This window comes from Strongylocentrotus purpuratus, unplaced genomic scaffold (genome assembly GCF_000002235.5).
Source record: "Strongylocentrotus purpuratus isolate Spur 01 unplaced genomic scaffold, Spur_5.0 spur5_scaffold_4, whole genome shotgun sequence".
Classification (NCBI taxonomy): domain Eukaryota; kingdom Metazoa; phylum Echinodermata; class Echinoidea; order Camarodonta; family Strongylocentrotidae; genus Strongylocentrotus; species Strongylocentrotus purpuratus.
The window spans coordinates 35,283,672-35,308,459 of record NW_022145610.1 but is presented as its reverse complement, the minus strand read 5'-3'; the positions used below and the strand labels follow the sequence as shown (position 1 = coordinate 35,308,459).

Genomic DNA, 24,788 nt, shown 5'->3' with positions numbered 1-24,788 from the left:
TTCGTTGTAAATAAGTAGATATGCTAACATCTGTTTCTCGTGATATCAATAATATATTGTTGAATGAAAGGAAACAAAATACGGCAATTAGGAACAGAACCGCTTATAGATTGTTCACTTGTTAAAGACGGCTGTTCGTAATGTTCTATGTTTCTTCTCCAATTGCCTATAATTACATTATTAACTTCATTTCGCAAATGACGATTTGCATTTCACTGATAATGATTATAACTATCCCATTAAATTACATTACTCACCCAATCATTTGAATCATTTTGGGAAATAGTGAAAGAAGATAAGAAAGTGCAATTAAAACGTAGCAGAAACAGGAAGGAAAAGAAACAAACAAACACACAAGATTTCACACGTAATGCTGTATTGTGTTTACATAATTCTTGTAATGTTTAATTCATTAAAATTCTGTTTAATATAACAATATGGTCTCATGACTATGAATCATATTTGAACATTCCCCATCCTCTGTTCGCTTTTTGTATTTTCATTCCATCTTTCTTTCGTTTTCAGAAAAACTGATCACCTATCCTTCTGTTTTTTTTTCTATTCCTTTCGTCCAGATTTTGTTCATCATAGTGTTGATAATTAAAGACATACAATGACTATCAACAAGAAAAGTACTGTCAAATTATGATTTTCATAGGAAATCCAGAGAAGGCCCCCATTGGAATAAAAAGACATTCATGAACTTCATTGTGTTTCAAAATTGAAAATATCGTTGGAGAATATCAAATGCGAAGAATGTTCAAATTGTAGTCATATAAAGTGCATAAATAAAACATCTACGGTAAGTATCATCTAATCGTTGATGCGTCACCAAGCCATGTATTAAAAGTCGTAATAACAGCATCATGTATTCTATATCTTTCTTTCGAACTACCTAAAATTCTATTTAGATATTTGACAATTCTGAGATAAAATGATAAAAAGAGTATCTTCATGACAATAACTGATATTATACATTGTATATAAAGAAGTGGGGGGACATAATATTTACCCTTTTCACAAATAGTACTCTCATAGAATTGTCCTGCTTAATGTACTTTTAAAGCACCTCTACTTGTTTAAAAGGCTCTTCGAATATAGCACAAAATTAACTATTCATATTCTTACCAGTATCTATTTTACGATATCATCAAATAATTAGATTTCTGGAATTTGGTATAAAAGACACATTAATGAACCATTAAAGGCAAAATCATATATGCTAGATGTAAAATTATATTATTTACACACAGTCTTTGGTGCACTGCTGGAAATGACTTTGCATTCCAAGGAACCATGAAATTAGCTTCTGAGAATTAAACGATAAAAACGGCATCTGTTTTATTTAAAATTATCAGATATATCAGTATACGGAGAACTTCTTGTTCGTACCAAGCACTGTGTCCAATATCCCTACCTGAATGAAATTTACGACACACCCCCTTTATTGTTTAATACTGACTTTAATACTGACTTTTGTTTAATACTGAACAACAACAAAAAATGACCACACACAGTGGGAAATAAAGTTTCAATGTATCCATGTTACTATGTGGTTTCAAAATGACCACATGGAATCTGGAGATATCAACCCTAGGTTTTTTTTCAGTACCTATCGTATATCCTGTAGAAATCATTTTCTGATTAAATAACACACCATTTTCGAATGTTCACACACTTTAAAAGATGATGGACGAGGTTATTTAAATTGCCTTAGGCTAATTATCTGAACGTATTTCCCATCGTATTCTTCATATTTCCGATGTAAAACAATCTATTCACACTGAGAACATGTTGTGATACACTTCATTCTCTTTCTTTAAAAAAAAAATGGGGCAAATCATTTGATACTCAAGATATGACTTCTAGAACCAGTTCAATTAATAATTGAGAAAATACCGAGGGTGGTATTCTCGTAAGCAGACTTTAGTCCATGGTTTAATCCACCAACTAAGTATGGAATGCGAAGTGTCCATACGAATATGTTTTTGAATAATGTAATCTGTCACTAAATTAAAAATAAAATGTAATAACATAATTAATAAACAACAATATAACTATTATATAATTAAGTTATCATGGTAGTTAGGGCCATGTCAAATCATTTAAAAAATATATTCTTATGGACACTTGGTATTCCATACTTAGTCGGTGGATTAAACCATGGATTAAAGTTAGTCCCCTAAGTATTTACATCATAACAAGATAGAGCCCAGCTACTATGCAAACCAGGAAGATGAGCTTCAGTGCAATGGGGTATCCTTCGGGACCGTTCGCGATGGGTGTGTCCCGAAACTTGGTTCCCGACACCGTGTTCTGCCAGACGTTCATGATGGTATCCCGCGCGCCGCTCCAAACATGCGGTCCCTGGAGCCGGTAGCTGGCCGGGACCGCTGGGCCGAAGAAGCATTTAAGGGCCAGGATGGGGTCTTTGAGGAAAAGCGACTTGAAGGTGGGTTTGGCGCCGATCTTGGTGGCGATTCCATCCTGGTAGGGGATGGGAGGGATCTAGAAAAGAGATAAAGGAAAAGTATCACAGTCAAAACGAAGGTTGCAATTAACATAAATGTTTGATATTCGATCTATATAGAAGAAAATGATGTTTTTTTAAAAGTAGTAAGCATGATGATACGTTGATGACAATGATGGTGACGGTTGGTATTGATGATAATGGACATTTAGGATGCATAGACAAGTTTTAGAAAATTTAGCCAATCCAGTAACCTTAAATGTCGAACCGTGTCTATATAACATAAACAACGTATGGTACACTCAGTGCCAATAAACGTATTCCAATCAACTTGTTTGTATTCGGTTATCATTTTGGACGGGTCAGAAAAAGGAACCAGCTCTCTTATTTCAAAGATCTAATATTGAATCAATTTCATAGGCCTTTATCATATTACAAAGGGAACCATTGGTAGATTTATTTTATATACCATCAACCGTGCAGCGTAGCTTTGTTCGGCGAGACAGAGAGAAGAATAGGAGCCAGAAGGTGTCTAACTCTGCTAATAGTTTTATTTGACGCCTTTCATAATCTAAGAAGACGTTGTAAAGGTATTGGAAACGCCCCAATTTCAAAAAATGAAATGGAAGCTCTTATTACCAATCATGTGAAAGAATATGTTTTGAATAATACATGATGATACAAATTTTGACGGGAAACCGCCTACTAATTGATATATTTGGTAAATTAGTTTATCTATTGGAATGTGAGTTATAAAAACGCACGTGTCGCGCACATGTGCGTAGTCCCATATTCATCTTTCTGTGTACAGTGTTTGTAACTTTATGAAGACTGGGCCAAATTTCTTATTATTTTGATGATTCCAGAACCTTGCAGTACATCTATGCTAGATGATCAACCTTTTCTGATCGATTTCACAACGTTTCTTTCACAATTTAATCGCATGACGAGAACTGGTCTTTATCTGTAATGTTCTTTATACTCACGAAGATGATGTGTTTGCCGAATTTCTGATAGAGAAACTTCTTCTTCATCTCAATGTCCTTCAGCATGCCACTAACAGGGGGTAGAGATACGTTGCCTTTGAAGACCTGCGTGGCCCAACGTGCTTGGATCTCGAAGACAGGCGCATGCGCACCAACTGTCATGACAAATCCCACGCAGGCGAACGTAGGATGTTTTTGTTTTGCCGGGAAAACGTACTGGTAGAGCTGCAACTCGTCAATTTTGTCTGAAATTGAAATATTTTTCGTGTTTTAGGTGATTTGATGTAGTTAAATGAAAGAAATTTGTTAAAAATGGTACTTCTACTGTTCCATAGTTTGACAGGGAATACACTGTGATAGAGTGTGTTCACCAGGGGCGTACGCAGGATTTTTTCAAGGGGAGGGGGGTTTTAAAATCTGGCCCAAAATATTTTGCTCCCGAAAATTTGAAAATCGCGCCGGCCGAAAAGTCGCTCAGTGGGGGGGGGGGGGAAGCGGACATTTTTTTTTTTTTTGGTAGTCCAAAAAAAAATCGCAACGACTCAGCCAACCGAAAAGCGAAAAGTCGCTCAGTGGGGGGGGGGGGGGGGGGGGGGGGGGGGGGGGGGGGGGGGGGGGGGGGGGGGGGGGGGGGGGGGGGGGGGGTGGGGGGGGGGGGGGGGGGGGGGGGGGGGGTAAGAGGACACTTTTTTTTTTTTTTGGTATCGAAATTTGAAAATTTGACATTTTGCTCCGTTGGGGGGGGGTAAGGTCATCTTTTTGAGGTCGGCCATGGGAATTTTTTTTTTTTTTTTTTTTTTTTTTTATTTAAAAAAAAAAAAAAAAAAAATCCAAAAGGGGGGGGGGGGGGGTTTAGGGAAATTTAGGGGGGTTTACACACAAAAAATTACCAAAGGGGGGGGGGGGTTTAACGCAGAATTATGAAGTGACCACACCACAATGTCGCCACAAAGATGATCTGGAACATTTTTGTTGTTTTAATGTGTCATGCGAAATGTGAATGCAAAATTTAGCCACATAGAGGAATTGTTTTTCTTGATTTTAACTTTACGTGGCAACAAAAGCATTGGACATTGAACACACCAAGGTGGGGAAAAATAGTGAATTTATTGTGAATATACTGTTCACAGATTTAAGATTCAAGATTTAAATGATTTTATTTCTCATGCAAAACATAATACAATGAAATGGCAATGTAATTTGCAATTTGATATAAGTATATTACACAAAATATACAATGAAACAAGACAAATATAATAGACATGCTGTATTATAATCCGTCTTGAAACCAAAGTATACATAGAAAATCGATAAGTAAAGCCCCAGTCCCATATAAAGCCGGACCAGCACGGACGAGCACGGACCACTCCGGACCATCCCGGACCATGGTCTGGGGTGATCCGGGATGGTCCGGGATGTTTTGTTCAAAAAAGTGTGATGCTTTAAAAGCTACAGTCCCATATACGTCCCGGACCGTCCCGGACCATCCCGGACCCCATCCGGGGTGATCCGGGATTCGGTCCGTGTTGACACCGTGTTGGCACCGGGGTGGTCCTGGATGGTCCTGGATGGTCCTGGATGGTCCTGGATGGTCCTGGGCGGTCCGGGAGTCGACCCCGGATGTTTTTGACGGTCAAAAACTGCCGGGGTGGTCCGGGACGGTCCGGGACAATAGTTTGATCCGGGTGATCCGTGTAGCCACCGTGCTGGGTCCGGGGTCATCCGTAGTGGCGCCGGGGCGGTCCGTGTTGATCCGTGGCAGTCCGGGAGTGAGTTATTGACCGCCCAGGACCATCCAGGACCATCCAGGACCATCCAGGACCATCCAGGACCACCCCGGTGCCAACACGGTGTCAACACGGACCGAATCCCGGATCACCCCGGATGGGGTCCGGGATGGTCCGGGACGGTCCGGGACGTATATGGGACTGTAGCTAAAAAGCCCCAGTCCCATATAAAGCCGGACCAGCACGGACGAGCACGGACCACTCCGGACCATCCCGGACCATGGTCTTGGGTGATCCGGGATGGTCCGGGATGTTTTGTTCAAAAAAGTGTGATGCTTTAAAAGCTACAGTCCCATATACGTCCCGGGCCGTCCCGGACCATCCCGGACCCCATCCGGGGTGATCCGGGATTCGGTCCGTGTTGACACCGTGTTGGCACCGGGGTGGTCCTGGATGGTCCTGGATGGTCCTGGATGGTCCTGGATGGTCCTGGGCGGTCCGGGAGTCGACCCCGGATGTTTTTGACGGTCAAAAACTGCCGGGGTGGTCCGGGACGGTCCGGGACAATAGTTTGATCCGGGGTGATCCGTGTAGCCACCGTGCTGGGTCCGGGGTCATCCGTAGTGGCGCCGGGGGCGGTCCGTGTTGATCCGTGGCAGTCCGGGAGTGAGTTATTGACCGCCCAGGACCATCCAGGACCATCCAGGACCATCCAGGACCATCCAGGACCACCCCGGTGCCAACACGGTGTCAACACGGACCGAATCCCGGATCACCCCGGATGGGGTCCGGGATGGTCCGGGACGGTCCGGGACGTATATGGGACTGTAGCTTTTAAAGCATCACACTTTTTTGAACAAAACATCCCGGACCATCCCAGATCACCCCAGACCATGGTCCGGGATGGTCCGAGTGGTCCGTGCTCGTCCGTGCTGGTCCGGCTTTATATGGGACTGGGGCTTTAACAAATATGTAACAATAGGCGGTGTCACACAGAGGCCAAAAATCCGGATTTTAGTTATCCTCTTAATTGCTGTCTGTCATCAATTATCCCATTAAAAATCCTCTAACAAAGCAAGAAAATTCTCCCTGGAAAGGATTTTTCAAGGGATTTTTTAAGGGATTTTTTTTTGTGTGACGTCACCTAATGCCTCAGTCACACCTTTGCGTATGATGCTGCGTATTGCTGCGCTGTACGGGGTATATCAATACGCAGCCGTTCCCAGCAATACGCGGCAAATTTGAAGGTAGCAGTCACACTATTGCGTATCTAGCTCGTAGGTAGCTCGTATGCCGCTCGTACTAAGACTGCCTATGGTTGCCTATGACCACGCTATAGCTCGCTGTTGCTCATAGCAGTACGATTCAATAAGCAGTTTGCTCGCCACGTTGCGTATGTAACTGGTTCTTTGCTCGTTTGCTGCTCGCACCAGTACGTCTCGTTGCGTCTCATTGCGTGTTCGTTCGATTTAGCTCGTCTGTTGTTCGTACTGCAGCGTGCCAGCTCGCTCTACAGCGTACCAGCTCGCTTGGGCTGCGACGGCGTATAAATAAAAGTCATTTGCGGACTTCTGACGAGTCTACATCTACAAGAAAAATCAATCTGATGAAGAAAAAAAATGGCCAAGCAGCAGAGCTCTGCCTTGCAAAAGCTTAAGCTTTTGGTTCAGCTGGAAGAAGCAGAGGCGAAAGATGTTTATTTATTAACGTTATGAAGCGCAGCGACGGTGGTTGGTGCTATAGGCAACTAATCGCAGTGAGAGAGAGATCTAAAGCAAATGGCGTACGAGCTAGACTCGCAGCGTAGCGAGCGGCAATTGCAACGGTTCTTGCTGCTGCGAGTGGTAGGCGAGCAATAGCGCAACAATACGCGCAATCATGCGAACGACAACGAGCTCTGGCGAGGTAAATCGTGCAGGGAACGCAGCTATAGGCAGTGACACGCGCTCCAAAAAAAGAGGTGCGTATGGTTGCGTATACTTGCGCTAAGCCACTCGCTGTTGCTCGCATTCACTGGTTGCCACTCGTATCCGCTCGTAGGTGATTTGACCTTGCGTTTGCTTGCGATAGTTTAGAAAATTTTAAAACTAGCGAGTGGCAAACGCAGGCCTTTGCGCTAGTCTGCGTATTGAGTACGCAGTGAGCACGTTTCGTTGCGCTTTATTGGGTATGACTGCCTATGTCTGCGTTCGGGCAATACGCAGCAATACGCAAGCCCAATACGCAAAGGTGTGACTGAGGCATAATGAAGAAATTATGCATTTTCCGTCAGATATATTCAGCGATTAACAAAGAGCGAGCCAAATTTCCAACGCACCTGATATAAGATGCGTTCCCACAAAAGGGACTTTGATGTTGTAACCTGTCGCATATATGACTGAATCCAGATTGTCGATTTTAGTTCCGTCTGTGAAAACGACCCCCTTCTGTGTGAAGTGTTTGATACCGGGTTTGGCCGTCAATGCTCCACAAAAGATCCTGCAGAGTAAATGAAAGTACATGTACATGTAGTTGTTTGACATTATCTATCAGAGAACGAGAGTGCATTTATCTACAGGGTAAACGTATTATTCTCTAAAGTTCTTTTCACATGTTATTACGACAAGAAGGATTTGGGGCACTTTCTTAATGTTTACTGTGAAGAAGAAAAAAGACATTGTTTTACAGAATGCTACTTTTTAATCATGTAATAATAATAATAATATTAATAATAATATTTCTTGTTCACCCGGGGTATTAATACTGTTCTCCCTGAGGGCCCTACAATCATAATCATTACCCAGGCTTTAATGAGAAGGCAAGGCGCATCCCTTTAAAAAAAAAATACACTTTTGAGCTTTAAAAGCTAGGATATGCTGGTATCAATCTATTTAAGATGTTCGTAATATATCTAAGTTAGCGATGCAAAAAAAAATCAATTCTCTTTTGATAGAAATTAATACATAAACTTGTTTTTATTGGTGCAGGTCGGTATACAGTAGATATGCAATCAAAATCTACTGGTGTAAAACTGTGTGCAATAATGATCTCAATAATAAATTATTTCATCATGAAGTTATTTATTGTTTCTTAAAGGTATAAAGATAAAAATGTAGACTCTTTATGTTTTTCATACGTGCAAGAGTCATTAAGATGTGTGCGAAATTTTGAACGGTAGCAAATAATCTACTGGTACATGTTCTTAGCACTGGCGTACCTGAGGGGGGGGGCAAGGGGGCAGAGTGCCCCCCTGACGAGCTCCAGGGGAAAAAGGAAAAGGGGGAAGGGGAAAGGGAAAAAAGGGGAAAGAGAAAAAAAGGGGGGGGAAAAGAAAAGAAAGGAAAGGAAAGAAAAAGAAAAAAGGAAAAAGGAAAAAAGGAAGAAGAAGAAGAGAAAAAGAAGAAAGAGGGAAAAGAAAAGGAAAGAAAAAAATGGGGAAATTATTTTTTAAAAGACCATGGCCGTACGCACCGGGTGGGGGAGGGGGGGAGGCAGTTGACCCCAGATATTTTGAAAACGTACAATTTTTTCCTGAAAATGTTTAACAAAGCTCACAAGTAGTGAAGGCCTATACCAAATCCTTCAATTCTACTTTTGAAAATGCAAAAGTACCCTCATGACCAGTTTGGTCGCTCGAACACCCTTCACTCCTTTTGCTTTTGAGTTTCTTCAAAAACTTTTCATGCATCTTTCCCCCTCCCCCATCAGAAAAATATTCAGCATACGGCAAAGAAAAGAGAAATGAAAATAGGAAAACATAAGTGATAATTATAACAAATTCGACACTCTTCGCTGGCCCGAGCTGCTTGCTAGCCTGTCTTGTATTAATTGTTTTCACTTGCTCGTCCCCCTGAAAAAAGAAAAGGATTAGCATTGCCTAAAATACAATTGTGTCTGCCCCGACTGGCCCCAACCTGCAACCATGGCAACCATAACACCCAATGTATGTACCAAATGTTACTAAAAGAGACTAAATTCATTTTTTTCGTTCGTTACGCTCGCTCGCGAATAAATGAAATAGACATTGCTTTGAAAACAATTGTGCCCACCCTTGACCTGCAAAAATATCATTAAAAATGGAAGTGTTTTTTCGCCCTCTCGCCAAAAAGGAATTGATATCGTGTTAAACGCGATTGCGCCCATCCCGACCTGCACCAATAAAAACAAGTTTATGTATTAATTTCTATCAAAAGAGAATTGATTTTTTTTTGCATCGCTATGCTCGCTCACCAAAACGGAATTGACATTTCTAACAAAATATGTGCGCCCCCTTGCCTGCAACGAAAAACCCAGTAAATTTTGAGAGATATTGTTTCCTTTGTTTTTTTGTTTTACCCTCTCTTGCTACGCTGTCTTTACAATTAACATGCTCACCCCAACCTACAACAAATTACCAGTTGATAATTATGTACCAGACGTTAACCAAAGAAAATTTGGTTTGCTCACTAACTATACGCTCCCTCGCCAATATGGAATAGACATCACCTTAAACATGATTGTGTAAGCCCCGACCTGCAACAAAAAACCTGAAAATTATGCACCAATCATCATTAATTTTGTTTTGCCTGCCCACCAAAATGGGATTGACATCGGCTTAAACACGATTGTACCACCCCCGACCTGCAACAACAAAACAAAGTTTATGTACCAATTCATTGAGGACAATTGAACCATGTTTAATTGGTATTTTTTTAAATAAAATATAAGCGATTTTTTTTTCTTGCTCGCTACGCTCGCTCGCCAAAATGAAATTAACATCGCCAACGTGCCTGCCCTAACCTGCAACAACTAGTTAATAATTATGTACCAAACATTATTTAAAGAGGTGTTGGTGTGCTCGCTCGCCAAAACGGAATTTACATCACCTTTGATATGATAGTGTAAGCCCTGACCTGCAACAAAAAAAAATGAAATTTATGAACCAATTATCATTACAAAAAAAATTCTCGCTCGCTACGTTAACTCTCCAAAATAGAAATAACATCGCTTTGAATAATCAAGTTTATGTACCATGTTCTCACCGTAGAGAAGTGATTTTTTTCGCTCGCTCGCTACGCTCGTTAGCTCGTGGAATTATGTAGGGGGGTTGCCTGCCCGCCAAAATGGGATTGAAATTGCCTTAAACACGATTGTGCCCGCCCCGAATTGCAACAATGAAACACGTTTTATATACATGTAGCAATTCATTAAGAGAAAAGTGTATTTTTGCTCGCTAGCTAAAATGTGTATCTGATAAAATCACCCTAAACACAATGTTGTTCCCGCACCCGGTATGGGACAATTGGACCAAGTTCAAGTGGCAATTATTAAAAAAGAAGGGATTTCTTTCTTGCTCGCTTGCAAAAATGAAATTAACGTGGCTAACAAATGATGTGCCCACCCCAGACTTGCAACAATACCGGTTTATATACCAAACTTTACTTAAATATATTTTTTTCCCGCTCGCTCGCCAGAAGTGAAAATTAGCATCGCCTTTTTTGTTTTGTTTCGATCGCTTGCCCCCCCCCCCCCTGACGGAGTACCCCAGGTATGCCACTGGTTCTTAGGTGCTAAAGTTTGGTCTCGAGCAGGAAATTGATTCTTAATATTTATAGGTTTATTTATTCAACGTAGGGATATGTAATTAAACCGACTGGTATCAATGATAAGTTATTTTGTATGGCGCCATATATCTGTTTCAAAAAACATTCAATGGCGCGAGCTCCTCCAAAAAAGTTAGCATTTAAATGTCTGAAGGAAGATGTGAATTTTGAGAGAAGCTTTGAAGTGGTCAAGGTTGTCTATTTTGCGAATAGATGATGGGAGGGAATTCCACAGGCGAGGAGCAGTAGAGGAAAATGCCCGGTCTCCATATCCCTTGAGATGAGTAATGGGCATCTGGAGAGTAAGGCCAGATGAGCGAAGTCCAGGGCGAAGATGGCGCCGCTCAATTAAAGATGACACGTATCATGTAGTTATTAAGGTATTAGGTAACTTTGCCTCTGATTTTTAACAAATCCTGGATTTAGCCCATGCTGCAATCATAATTATAAACCTTTATGTCAAAAATGAATTCCATGACTTTTACAAGCCAATCGCCTGTTTGTTTATCAAAATATTTATGATTTGGAATTCGAAATTTCAGAAGCCGTTTCCCAATGGTTTTTAACAGCTTTTATTACGCTAGTCTACTCGGTAAAATGAGTATGGTAAAACCGGTCACTCAAAGATTTTTTACTTTTTTAAAGCACTTCATGATAATTTAAAAGCGCAATAGTTTTAGGGCTTTAATATTACACCATATCACAGACACTGGTAACACGTAGGGCCATGCATCTCAGATTTGTAACTCAAGCTTGGAACTCAAGTTCGCCTCGGGTTCCATGTGCGGGGTTTCATGTTATGTTTTATTTTATTCAAACTCCTTACCCGCTAACCCATATAATATCTGATAAAGTATTTGAGGTTTGCTTTACCAAACAAAATATCTTTTAGGTGCCCTTAAAGATACCCTTTAAAGTACTGTATTTTCAATCAACGAAGACTTAACCTTAATTCGACTCGTGAATAAGTCAAAGATGCTTCAATTATATCAGAACGTGCAATTCATGCTGATGGAAATAGGGAAACTGAATGATATATGATAACAGACATCTAATCCGAGGCATGACTTTGCGAATATGACGAGCTGACATACTTGGAATTGTCCTTGTATACTGAGTCACTGACTGTAATTTATGTGTATTAACAAATGAATTAACCGTATATATAATATTTGTGATTGATGAATTTCTATATAATTATGTAAATCGAGAAAGGGGTAATTGACCTTTGCTCGAATCTCAACGTACTTTTCTAAAGTTTATTATCTCAGGGATTTTACGCCCATATTATGTGTTGATACTTTTAGAGCCATATCCTACTAAATACTTCAAGAACATGATCTCAAAGTATTTTGCTCACAGCTTAAAAACTTAACTTCCCTTCAGCACTACTATAGTTTCCAATGAATCAATGGATGGTGGTGTCGGGCGTTAATGCTCAAAGGAAGTTCAAGTGTAGGGTAGATGCCAGGTCTTTGCCCGCCCCGCCCCCCCCCCCCCACTCAGTGTTATTTAGGGTACCCTATCTGAGGACTGCCAACATTTCCGAACCCCCCTTTCGCGGGCTTTTCGCGGCATTTTCGCGGGCTTTTCCTGCCTTGGAGACCCCCTAAATCATGAAAAATGCTCAATGTACCCCCCTTAATTCGGAATAATTTATCAGGAGTCCAAAGAGATGAGAGAAAAAAAGAAAAAAACACCCCTTTTTAAAGAAATCTCTGGGTGAAAAGTTAATACACCCCTTTTTTTAAACAATTTTCGGGCCAGACTTTGTCCCACGAAAAGTACCCCTTTACCGGACATTTTGGTAGCACGCATGGGGTCCTTCCGTTCTCGGACTGGGGGGGGGGGGGGGGGGGGGTCTTTGTTTTGAAAACGGATGAGCTCGCATTATTTTTAATGACAAGTGAAAGTGCACGTAGACACTGGCCCTCTGAACTTTATTTGCAGATACTAACATTGATTTATCATTTGTGGAAAACCACATTCATAATATTTTGAGCTTTTGGTTTGCAAGTAACACGATCTCATATGCTTTCGATTCATCAACAGAAAGCAATTTCAATAGCCTCACATACATATCGCTTATTGAACGTGCGAACATTGCAATGAAGTGTTACGTAATGTAAATGTGATTGTTATGCCTTGTGCATTAAGGTATTCAAATTGTCCTTTTTCGAAGTCTTTGTTATCATGGCAAGCTATTAAACCAAACAGAAGATTACACAAAATATGATCTGTGTTATCTAAGGTACTGTATGGTGGCATGAATCTTGAAAACGATCGCAAAGTCTTTCGAGAAATCAACTCAAGGGAATACCCTATTTTATTGCCTATAGAAATCCTGCTCGAAATTGTAATTGTCATGTTCCCACATTTTAGAAGGTGATGTACAAGGCCATTGAATTATCCTCAAGCTGATGTACAACAAAAATATTTGCCATAGCGTTTTGAGAGATAGTTGTGACACACGCACGCGTACGCGGTCAAAGGTCAATTAATGCAGCTCTAAAAAAAATTACCCTCCCATAGAGAATGGATGTGGGCAGGGGCGTAAATCTGTACCGAGGAGTGGGGGGATGATCGGCGATAGCCATCACATACTAGCACGAGCACACGCCCACACTAATTTACGCAAGCGCGCGCGATCGCGGACGCACAAAAACACAACACACACACACACGCACGCACGCACACATACGCACACATACACACGCACACACACAAACGAACAAACAACAAACAATATTAGAAAAAGAAGACGATTCGTTGTACCGTTCTCGACTCTTAATCCTCGTCTGAATTCAGTCCCCCCCCCCCCCTCCGCGCAGAGCGCGGAAGCTTTTACGTTTCATTAAATCATTAGAGAAAGAAGACGATTCGTTGTTCCGTTCTCGACTCTTAATCCTCGTCTGAATTCAGTTCCCCCCCCCTCCCCTTCAGCGCGAAGCGCGGAAGCTTTTACGTTTCATTAAATCATTAGGGAAAGAAGACGATTCGTTGTACCGTTCTCGACTCTTAATCCTCGTCTGAATTCAGTGAGTCCCCCCCCCCCCCCCCCCGCGCGGAGCGCGGAAGCTTTTACGTTTCATTAAATCATAAGAGAAAGAAGACGATTCGTCGTTCCGTTACTCTTAATCCTCGTCTGAATTCAGTTCCCCCCTCCCCTCCCGCGCGAAGCGCGCAAGCTTTTACGTTTCATTAAATCATTAGGGAAAGAAGACGATTCGTTGTACCGTTCCCGACTTTTAATCCTCATCTGAATTCAGTTTTTCCCTTCCCCCCACCTGTGCGAAGCGCGGAAGCTTTTACGTTCCACTAAATCATTAGAGAAAGAAGACGATTCGTTGTACCGTTCGCGACTTTTAATCCTCATCTGAATTCAGTTTTTCCCTCCCCCCCCCCCCTTCCCTCCCGCGCGAAGTGCGGAAGCTTTTACGATTCATTAAATCATTAGAGAAAGTAGACGATTCGTTGTACCGTTCTCTACTTTTAATCCTCATCTGAATTCAGTTCCCCCCTCCCCTCCCGCGCGAAGCGCGAAAGCTATTACATTTCATTAAATCATTAGAGAAAGAAGACGATTCGTTGTACCGTTCTCGACTTTTAATCCTCATCTGAATTCAGTTTTTCCCTTCCCTCCCCCCTCCCTCCCGCGCAAAGTGCGGAAGCTTTTACGTTTCATTAAATCATTAGAGAAAGAAGACGATTCGTTGTACCATTCTCGACTCTTAATTTCTTTAAAAAAGGGGGGGGGGATTTTTTTCTCTCTCTCTTTGGACTCCTGAAAAATGTAAAAAGGAGGTTATAAAATATCTTGAATATCATAGAAAAATTGATCAAATCCCGGGATCAAATTCCTGAAATTCCTGCTAGCTTTGAAAGCTCATTCAAGATTATTTCATTTTGAAAAGTAAAAGCATTGGCCCCCAGTCCCCCTCGATCGACTAGAGCTCACCTTTTAATCCTCATCTGAATTCAGTTTTTCCCTTCCCTCCCCCCTCCCTCCCGCGCAAAGCGCGGAAGCTTTTACGTTTCATTAAATCATTAGAGAAAGAAGACGATTCGTTGTACCATTCTCGACTCTTAATTTCTTTAAAAAAAGGGGGGGGGGATTTTTTTCTCTCTCTCTTTGGACTCCTGAAAAATGTAAAAAGGAGGTTATAAAATATCTTGAATATCATAGAAAAATTGATCAAATCCCGGGATCAAATTCCTGAAATTCCTGCTAGCTTTGAAAGCTCATTCAGGATTATTTCATTTTGAAAAGTAAAAGCATTGGCCCCCAGTCCCCCTCGATCGACTAGAGCTCACCTGAAATTGGGGGGGGGGGGGATCATTTAGCAGTGTTACGGATTTGGGGGGGGGGTCTCAAAGGTAGGAAAAGCCAGCGAAAAGCCGGCGAAAGGGGGATTCAGAAATGTTGGCAGTCGTGACTCCTGAGATAGGGTGGGGGGGGGGGGGTGCTTTCAAAGGGAGAAAACGAGCGTACGCGTACCCTAAATAACACTAAGTGGGGGGGGGAGCCGGGCATCTACTGTACATGATTGCACTTTTTAAGCGCTCGCGCGCTGGCGCACTTTACGTCTGGGCTATAATAATACCTTGCAAAATAACGAAATATTATTCTGAAGTTTATGAAGTGCTTGTTCGCGCACGTCGCGCAACTATTCTTAATGATAGTGACATACTGTATACGTGTAGGCTATACAGTTATACATAAATAAAAAATAACTCATTTCTCATGCATTATGCTAAAATTGAAACAATCACATTTTTTCTTCTTCTTCTTCTTCTTTTTCTCTCTTTTTTTGGGTAATATCAGCGGGGGATGATTGTACAGGCCATCCCCCCTACTTCGAGCCAGGGGGGATGCAGCCCCCCATCCCCCCGGGGATTTACGCCCCTGGATGTGGGAGTGATCTATTAGGAACTCCATGAAATGACATTTGATTTGTGTGAATGTAGTGCAATTCTTTGTTTACAATAAGGCTGACAGATGCAGCAAAGTGGGATGCTACGACTTGGGGAAAGGATCCTGCATGTCTTCCCTCTTCTCCTACCACTCTGACGAAAGAAAGAGTACCGGGGAAGAAATAAAAGTAAACACGACGAAACAAATCAAAACAAAAGAAACAAAAGCAACAAACCTGTTAGCAATATCATCGTTCACCATGACCTCGGAGCAGAAGAGCTTCCGGGTCGACCTCAGACCCAGGTTGTCCACGTTGAAGCGTGTTGCGAGATCTTTCTCGACCATGTTGCGACGATACCATTCTGGGAGCAGGAAGTTAAACCGACGGTTCAGAAAGAGATCCCTTGGCCAACCCATCGGGCCTGCTCTGGTGATCACCCAGGTTCCGTTGCGCATGCTAATGTACGTCTAAGGAGAGGAGAGGAGGGGTGATAGTGAATTACGTAAAGGATACATGCACACTGACTTGGTCTCGAACCCGGGACCTACCGGTTCAAAGACAATACATATGACCACAGATCTATACCGACTTTATAAATGCCCAGTATTGAATAATATAAACGATGCATAAAGGTAACCTTGATTAAACGAAATTAATTACCGCACACCGATAAAAATATACAGACGTCCTCGCCTTCTTTACTTCTCAAAAGGAATTATTATAAAGTAAGTGTCATATTTATTACCTTGAATAACGAAACATATTAATGCCTGGTATATATTTGTGGATCTACAAAATCAATGATGCTTATATAATCACCCTCATGTCTGCATTTATTAATTTTGTGATTGGTTTTCGGTTTGCTTGGAAAAGCTATTACCTTTTTCGACTTTCGACTGGTATCCACTGCAACATCTCCAGCAGAATGGGAGCCACCTGTTGCAAAAAAGAAAGAATGAAAAAGGTATACTCTTGTAATAATTGTAATAGTAATAACAACAGTGATACCTGATATTCGTATGACGCTTTACGTGAATGCTCCAATGCGATTTCAGTTTCAGTTTCAGTTTCAATTTATTTTCATATTTCACATGTTGTATAATACATCATCACATTTGGCATGTTACATTTTTGTAATTTTTTGGATGCATTTATACAAACAAAAGAATAATACATAAGACTAAGTTACTAAAGGAAGAAATATGATGGAGCCTAAAGAGAAAGCAATGCTTGTATGTCATAGGCTCCGGAAGTTATAACAATAATATAGTCTTGTGTTTATTAAATAACGTAAATGAATTAAATTGAAACTTATTATGAAGAAAAAATAAACAATGTTCATATACTTAGCAATATTTGTACTACATTTTCATTTGAAATGTTATACCAAGGAGTTTTATGAAATGGAGGCCCAACTGGCATCATATTATTTCAAGCTGTTGCCGTTTTCTATGGTTGCACAATCAAATATACTGGTGTGCTGTTACCATTGGAAAGCTTGAGTAGTAATTTTTTTCACCAAGAAATATCCTTAATATTTCACTTTTTATTTGAACTAACAAGGGGATATCGAACCGATGATAAACATTTGCTTGCAATGTATGATAGCAGCTTTAATTTGTGAAAAATATTAAAATTTTACAGTCCTAAAACCTGCAATATTATTTGACACTTTTCCGATTACTTCCGGCTCACGAAAATAAAAAGCAAATTTGTTCATGTACAGTTCTTTACGATGTTATATGTCAGATTAGTGCCCACACATGCCCAGTCGAGTAATTTTGATTAATATTTCAGGAAATTGTGCTCCATTTCCTTTCGCTTGCCTCCTGTAAAGGTAAGCACTGTGTACTGCTCGTATTATCAGACAAGTGGTAGCGAAAAGTATGTATCATTACAAAAGCACAATTCCCTTTGAAAGTGGCCCGTTAATTTGCAGCTTGACAGGAATCTTTTGTCTAGGTATCTGCAAGGAAGGTCCAGTTAAGCACATGCCTGACATATTTTCTTCTGGCGACATCGAAGATGGTTCAAAGGGAATGAGTCCATCTCTTAATAATTCTTGGTTATACCAACTGGATACTGGATTTAAAGCCCGCACGCAAGTGTGCACCATCTTCACTCCCGGGGGCGTATTCTAGCCTGAATTTGCACTATTTACCACCATGCATTTTAGCAAAGCAAAGATACGTTCTTTCAGATATCCTCACATTCAATGGAACTATTACCTCTAGAATATTATTAGCAACATTTTCTCCAAAGTACACAAGTGCCACCGCTGGGACTCGAATCACGGGCCGTTTGATCCACCGCTCGGAGAGCACTTCTACGTTTTGGGGATGACGTGTGGCTTTGCGTTTTATAATTTTCATTTTTCCATCATCGTAACGTAGAAGAGAAAGAAATCCGATCTGTGAGATATTCTGATAAGAATAATATCTAACGACCTTTTAAATCGGGAAAGGTTAACCTCTTTACCAAATCGTAACTTTCTTCATAATATCTGTCTGTAGGGTTTGTAAGGCCTTCAAATCGGGCAAAAGACTGAACGCTGGCTTCCCTGAAAAAAAATTTATAAAAAGGTTTTACTTAATTTTGCACGGATGGACATAGGACGCGGCACTCACCGACAACCAGGACAGTCTTGTTGGCGTAGGAATCCGCCTTCCTGTAATCATTACTGTGTAGGATCTCGCCCTCGAACTCGTCCTGCCCCGGGTAGGTCGGCATCTTCGCCTGGCTGAACATCCCCGTACACACCATCACGGCATCGAAGATATCAGTGCTCTTCCCGCCTGGTCCTTCCGTGGTCACTGACCACCGCCCCGTGGTGTCGTAGTCCTCGGCTTCCTCCAGCTTGAGTACCTTGGTGCTGAACCGGATGTGCTTGAGTAGACCAAAGTGTTCGGCGTAGTCTTCGTAGTACTTGCCTAATCGTTTGCCGGGGATGTAGGGCGGACAGTCCTTGGGGAAAGGGTAGTCGCTGTAGCACATCATTTCCTTGCTGGAGTTGGTGACCAGGGCGTGGTAGAGGGCGCTCTCCTCATGGTCGGTTCTCACCTCGTCTCTGAACACCCAGACACCACCTGAGAGGGGATTGTTTGAGAAACAAGGATGTTAAGATTTGGATTTGCGACACCCCCCCCCCCCCCCCCCCCCCTCCCCAACCTGTCAGGATATTGTCGGTAAAATTGCGCTGCCGTCGGGAAAAAGAGAAGAGGGGTAGGGAAAAAAAGAGAGGGGAAAAAAAGGAGAGGGAAAAAGAGAGGGAAAGGGAAAGAAAAGAAAAAAAGAAAAGGAAAAAAAAGAAAGAAAGGAAAGAAAATAGAAGAAAGAAAGAGAAAAAGAAAAAGAGGGAGGAGAGGAAAGAAAGGAAAAGAAAGAAAAGAAAGAAAAGGAAAAAAGAAGAAAAAAGAGTGAAAGGGAAACAAAAGAAACGAGGAATGAAAGAGAGGAGAGAGAGGGAAGGCAAGAGTCGGAGAGAGGAGGAGTGGGAGTAAAAGAAAGAAGGGGGTTGTTGTGTGGAGTCGCCTCGTCGAGGGAGCAAGAAAGACACGCATAAATATGTTGCTGTGTCGGGTCAGCTGTGTCGGTATTCTTGCTCGATCCTCGTGTACTATATCAATGCAGAAGTTTGAAGTCGGTGAGATGTATATTGTCGGTCGGCCGACAAGTTTTTTCCCCTACGAACTGTGACTTCTTATCCGCTGTGACGACTTCGAGAGTGACTACAACTACAATACATGTATTTTCTCGAAGTTTCACTTTCCTATAATATCAGCTAAAGAAATCAGAGGTTTAAAAATTTCGGGGAAACTATATTCAAACAAGGTTTAAGAGTCAACAACGGTACGAGGAATCGTCTTCCTTTCTCTATATTGTGATGAAACGCAAAAAAACGTTAAAGCTCTCGCTTCTCGCGGGAGTGGAAGGGGGAACTTCATTCAGCCAAGGATTACCAGTCGAAAACGGTACAATTTATCGTCTTCTTTTCCTAATAATTTAAGGAAACGTCTAAGCTTCCGCGCGAAGCGCGGGAGGCCCATCACCCACACCCCCCTAATGAGCGCGCTTTTAAGTGATTCTCTTGCTCACTACCGCCCCTCTCTAAAATAAGATCCTAGCTCCGCGCCTGCATTAAAATATATAGCTATGATGCTGACTAAATTGAAGAAATAATTCATATATTTATGTCGTCGAGGAAAATGACCATATGCAAGTCCTATAGATAGTCCATAGGAAAAACAATCAAGCCCTCGGCCCCAGGTTTATAGGTTTGAATTTGTAGATATTGGAAATTTAATTTTGTCGGTAAATGGTGGCTAGTTTTGTCGGTAATTGTTGGCCTCTACCCCCCCCCCCCCCCCCCACTGAAAAAGGTCTAGCGACGCCCCTGCCCATGTGCTCGTCTGTAGTGACATTTAAACAAAAGTTTAATGCATAAACAGAAAAAATATACATACGTTTAGCATGACTTGTAATACAGTATTAGACTTACCGACTTTCTCGTCCCTCTCGAAGCACACGGGTTCGAATCCCTCCTCCAGACAAGTCTTAATTGAGGCCAAGCCACTCACACCAGCCCCTATCACGGCAACCTGCTTAACAGCCATTTTGACTGCACTTCGAACTATGCACAGCTTGCAGGAAAACTGTAGAAAATGTCTGATCGATCGACGTTGATTCCAAGAGATGATGGCGAAGGCACTTCTCCTCAGTTCCGTTAATCTATTTAAAATTTAAAAAAATGAATAATACTTATTTTAAAAAGAGCACATTAGGATTTATAGTAGTAGTAGTAGTAGTATTGGCGGTGGTAGCGTTGGTGTTACTCGTAATAGTAGGAGGAGAGGAAAAAGGAGAAAACTGAAAAATAATTTGAAAGACCAACAACAATAGATGCAACAAAGACCGAGTCCGGTAAAATAAGTGTGACCGTACTACCTGCACAAAGCTATAGAATCAAATAGATTAAATTAAGGAGCCGGGTGGAGTACAATTAATATGTTAACTGGTGCGTGTACCGGAACATAAAAAATACTAAACACCCTCTTATAGAGTCTGGTATAAAGTAGAATTGGTTTATGGATAAACAACTGACAAAAATGGAGGTAGAGAAAGACAAAGAGATTACGTCGACAACAGAAACAACTTATGATATTAAATTAGTCAACCCAACGATGGGTATATACAATCACGTTTGACCGAAATGACACTTACTTACTTTGTTAAACCGGACTTTGAACAAAAGCCTAAACCACAGTAAATGTGTGTGTATCGACTATCATCTCCATGTTATACTGCATGCAAACGACAATAATTTTGGGGTTTTATCGAGCATTTCGTTTTCTAATCTGCACGTATCTCTTTTCAATAATGAGCAAAAATATTATATTAAACAGAAAGCAAAATTAGTTTCTTTTCTTCGGAAGATATTACGTGCATATCCGCCACGCACTGCAAAAATGATTTGGGGAAAACCTTAACTAGACTTTAATTCCCCGGGTGCCCTGGTAAAGAGGATCAATTTCAACGCGACTTCCGCTCAACATTTACAATGATTTTATTTACGACTCTTGATACAAGCATGACATGCGATATGGAGCTGCGTTGATCAATGTCATAGTTTGAGCGGAAAATAGGCTGGTATTTAATACGTCTATCACAAAATTCATGATTTTTTGCTTTTATTTCTGCTATTGTTCTGGTTGCATCATTATGGGTAGTTGAGAAATTGTACAGTACAAATTATTATTAGTAATAGTAGTAGTAATAGTGTAAGGTTGTAATTTTACCGATCCAAATGATTACTTGTTTATTTTACATTTAGCTTTCCATTCTGTAATGCTTTAGGACACTCTTGACCTACATTCATTGACTGATGTCTGTCAAGCTTTTGGCTTCTATTGTTCTATCCCTACTCATTCATACTCATTCATCCTCATTCAACATTACCTGCCATAGCACCACACACACACACACACGCACACACACACATACTCTTCCCATCTCCAAAGCAGGCACTATGAATATGACGGACAAAGAAAGAGGACAAAATATACAGTTCTTCAGGTAGACAAAGGAACATCCCTTCACTGCTATTATGTAAAAATGTGTAAAAACAGGTTTCACATGCATATTCACCTGTTCTACACATTTTTACATAATAGCAGTGAAAGATGTTCCTTTGTCTACATGAGGAACTGTATATTTTGTCCTCTTTCTTTGTCCGTCATGTTCATAGTGAGGGCTTCCACTAATGCTATGGTCACATTACCCCAAAGTACCCTGCTCGGCGGCCGAGCGGCGAGCTTTTAACCAATTCTGCCCGGCGGCTGCCCGGCCACCGAGCGGCGGCCGCCCAGGCACCGCTCGTTTTTAGGGCATCGCTCGGTCGCCGCTGAAGTTTTAGCGCGGAGTTAAAATTTGGCGGCGCCTGCTCACTTTTCACTCGCCGCCCAAAATACGCTCGGTGCCTGGGCGGTCGCCGCCCGGGCACCGACCTAATCGCTGGGCGATGCCTAATTCCAGCAGCGACCGAGCAGGCTACTGATCGGTCGGTCGCTGCTCTGATTTGTGACCATAGCTTTAGCCGAGTTGGAGCCTCGAGTTGTGGCGAGCTGGCGCGTTCTTATGGCAAGCCATTTTATCATTAAAACATATTTTTTGATATCAAGAAATAATTTTACGTTGTAAAGCAATATTCTTGATATCAAGAATTCGATTTCGTGATATCAAGAAGTCTATTCTTCTTTCGCAATTTGTTTCATGACTTTGTACTCTTCACACACAAAAATCGACCCATCACCATAACCTTTTTAGTGGTATAGGCCTGTAGGCCAGAAAAGGATCTCTTTGCAAATCGAGACTGATTTTTCAGAAAATCATGGTCAAGTTAATTTATCAACCCTCCTTTTTCGCCTTGAGCACATATAGATGTCCAATATTATTATTATTATTATTATTATCGACAAAAAGCTAATTAGGCCTGTAAAAATTATGGCTAGAATAGTGTATAAGTCTGATTTAACGGAAACTGCATGTGAATATACATTTAGATTGAAAATAAACTTCTGATATCCACATTAATACGAAATTTGAAGAGGTAAATTTGAGCATGAGTATGATTAATATCTAAAAATAGAAATGATTGAAGTTGACATAATTTGGCTATAAAATTTGTTTTTACAATGTTACAAATTAAGTGTGCTGGTTGATGTTTTAACCGCAACGCATAAACATGCATTTTAGCCTTGTACTGTTATGTATCAGTGACAGATGCCTCATACACGCAGAGAAAATTAGTTTAAATTAAATGTTATTTCATGATAGTGATGATAAGTCTGCGTCTACGGTCTGCGTCTGCGACTGGCGCAGTATTTGACGCACCTTGTGAAAGTGACTCCATGAACATTCATGTTTGTGCAATAATTGGTGCAAAGATACATGTCTAAAACACAGGCGATAAAAACAATATTATATAAATATAATGTTCAAAGTGCAAACATATATAATAAGATATCTGAAGTGGAATGATTATGAAAAAGCACATAGTAAATGGCTTTGAAAAATGATCTTCACAAAATATACAAATTAACAATAACTTTGGTACATACTTTAAAATCAAGATTTCAAAAAAGAGAAGATTAAAATAATAGAAAATGAAGGATGAAACTTTGCGTAAACATATCGACATTATAAGTTATTCGAATTTATTTTAATTGCTTACATAGTTATTTAAAGTGGTTTTATTGTGTAACTATTCTCAATTGTTATAGGAAGGTTATTCCATAAAACTGAATTCGTTATAGAAGATAGATACGATGAAATGGGGGATGAGAATGTTGGGCATTCCTGATATTATTTTACGGAGAGAACAATTTAAGGTGAAATAATTATCAAAAACTTCAGGAACCATATCGTTCAGTAGTTTGAACAAGAATATTACAGTTTCCAAAGATATTAATCCATGGATAGGTGAAATTTACATTTTCGTTTATAGAGAGAGGTTTACTAGAGGATAAATGCGTCATTAATCAACTACCACGTTTCTGAAGAAGAACAAAAATGATATATTCTTTAGATATTCTTATTGCTGTAAAGCCCCAAACAATATTACAATAGTTGATATAGGATGACACAAGACAGTGTGTAATATAACATTTTAAAGATTCTTTGAGGAAGAACTTGTAGTTTGTAAAAAAAAAATCCAATACCTCTTGATTCAGTTTTACATAAAATATGAACATGGTGGTTCCAAAAAAGTCATCTATAAAAATCCCTAAATCTATTTACTTATTTTCTATTAAGCATAACATCTGTTCAATGTTGGTTTGAGTACCAAATAAAAAATCATTATTTTGTGTATCAATGTTTAAAAATAAGTTACATTGCTTCCATCCAGTTACTGATGTTGGTGAGTTTAACATAATTAAATAACATTTTGGGATCTTGCCTTTACAAAAAACACATGTGTCGTCTGCGAACAGTTTAATTGTAAATATTTAGTGGGATATAGTAAATCGTAGAATATAATGATATAGACTAAAATAGAAGGGGGTCTTATTAAGTACTCCGCTCTTTAACATGCAATGAAATTCTAGCAATAAATATTAACTGTTTATGATTTAATAACGGTAACTTGAAGAAAAAAAATGGAGTGCCCCTAATACCTTAGTAGTGTAATTTGCATGATGACATTGAATGATCTGTAACATCAAAGGCTTAAGTTAAGTCAATCAAAATTGTCAGTACATATTCATTATTGTTTGTTGACCTATTAATGTTATTTAATCAAATCAAATATGACAGTTACTGTCGAATGGCCCTGCCTAAATCCAAAATGAGGTCTTAAGAAGTATATTGTGTATATCTAAAAAGTCAATTAATCTTTTGTAGATGCATTTTTCTAATATTTTAGAAAAATTGCATCTGATATAGGCTTTTTCCTTTATGAACAAAATAACAAATAGATAAAAGGATAAGAGGAATAACTCACCTTGTCCCCTTTATATACAACCAAATCTAAAGACCAACTGCTCCCAAACGACGCTCTCTATTGGAATGCCGTGAACTGTGGAATGCCCTTTGATCTTACATGACGTGCAAACTAACACACAAGCGTTGCA

General features: G+C 40.5%; 1 protein-coding gene across 1 annotated transcript; it reads right to left on the bottom strand.

Moving 5' to 3' along the window:
• Positions 1-374: 374 nt before the first annotated feature.
• LOC586240 (dimethylaniline monooxygenase [N-oxide-forming] 2) lies at positions 375-24,788 on the bottom strand. The gene is made up of 8 exons (XM_030997919.1): positions 24,659-24,788; positions 20,159-20,388; positions 18,288-18,746; positions 16,541-16,596; positions 15,895-16,127; positions 7,501-7,661; positions 3,457-3,701; positions 375-2,508 (listed from the first exon to the last, which is right to left on the bottom strand). The coding sequence occupies exons 2-8, from the start codon at positions 20,271-20,273 to the stop codon at positions 2,191-2,193; spliced, it is 1,587 nt and encodes a 528-aa protein (XP_030853779.1). The 5' UTR covers positions 20,274-20,388; positions 24,659-24,788; the 3' UTR covers positions 375-2,190.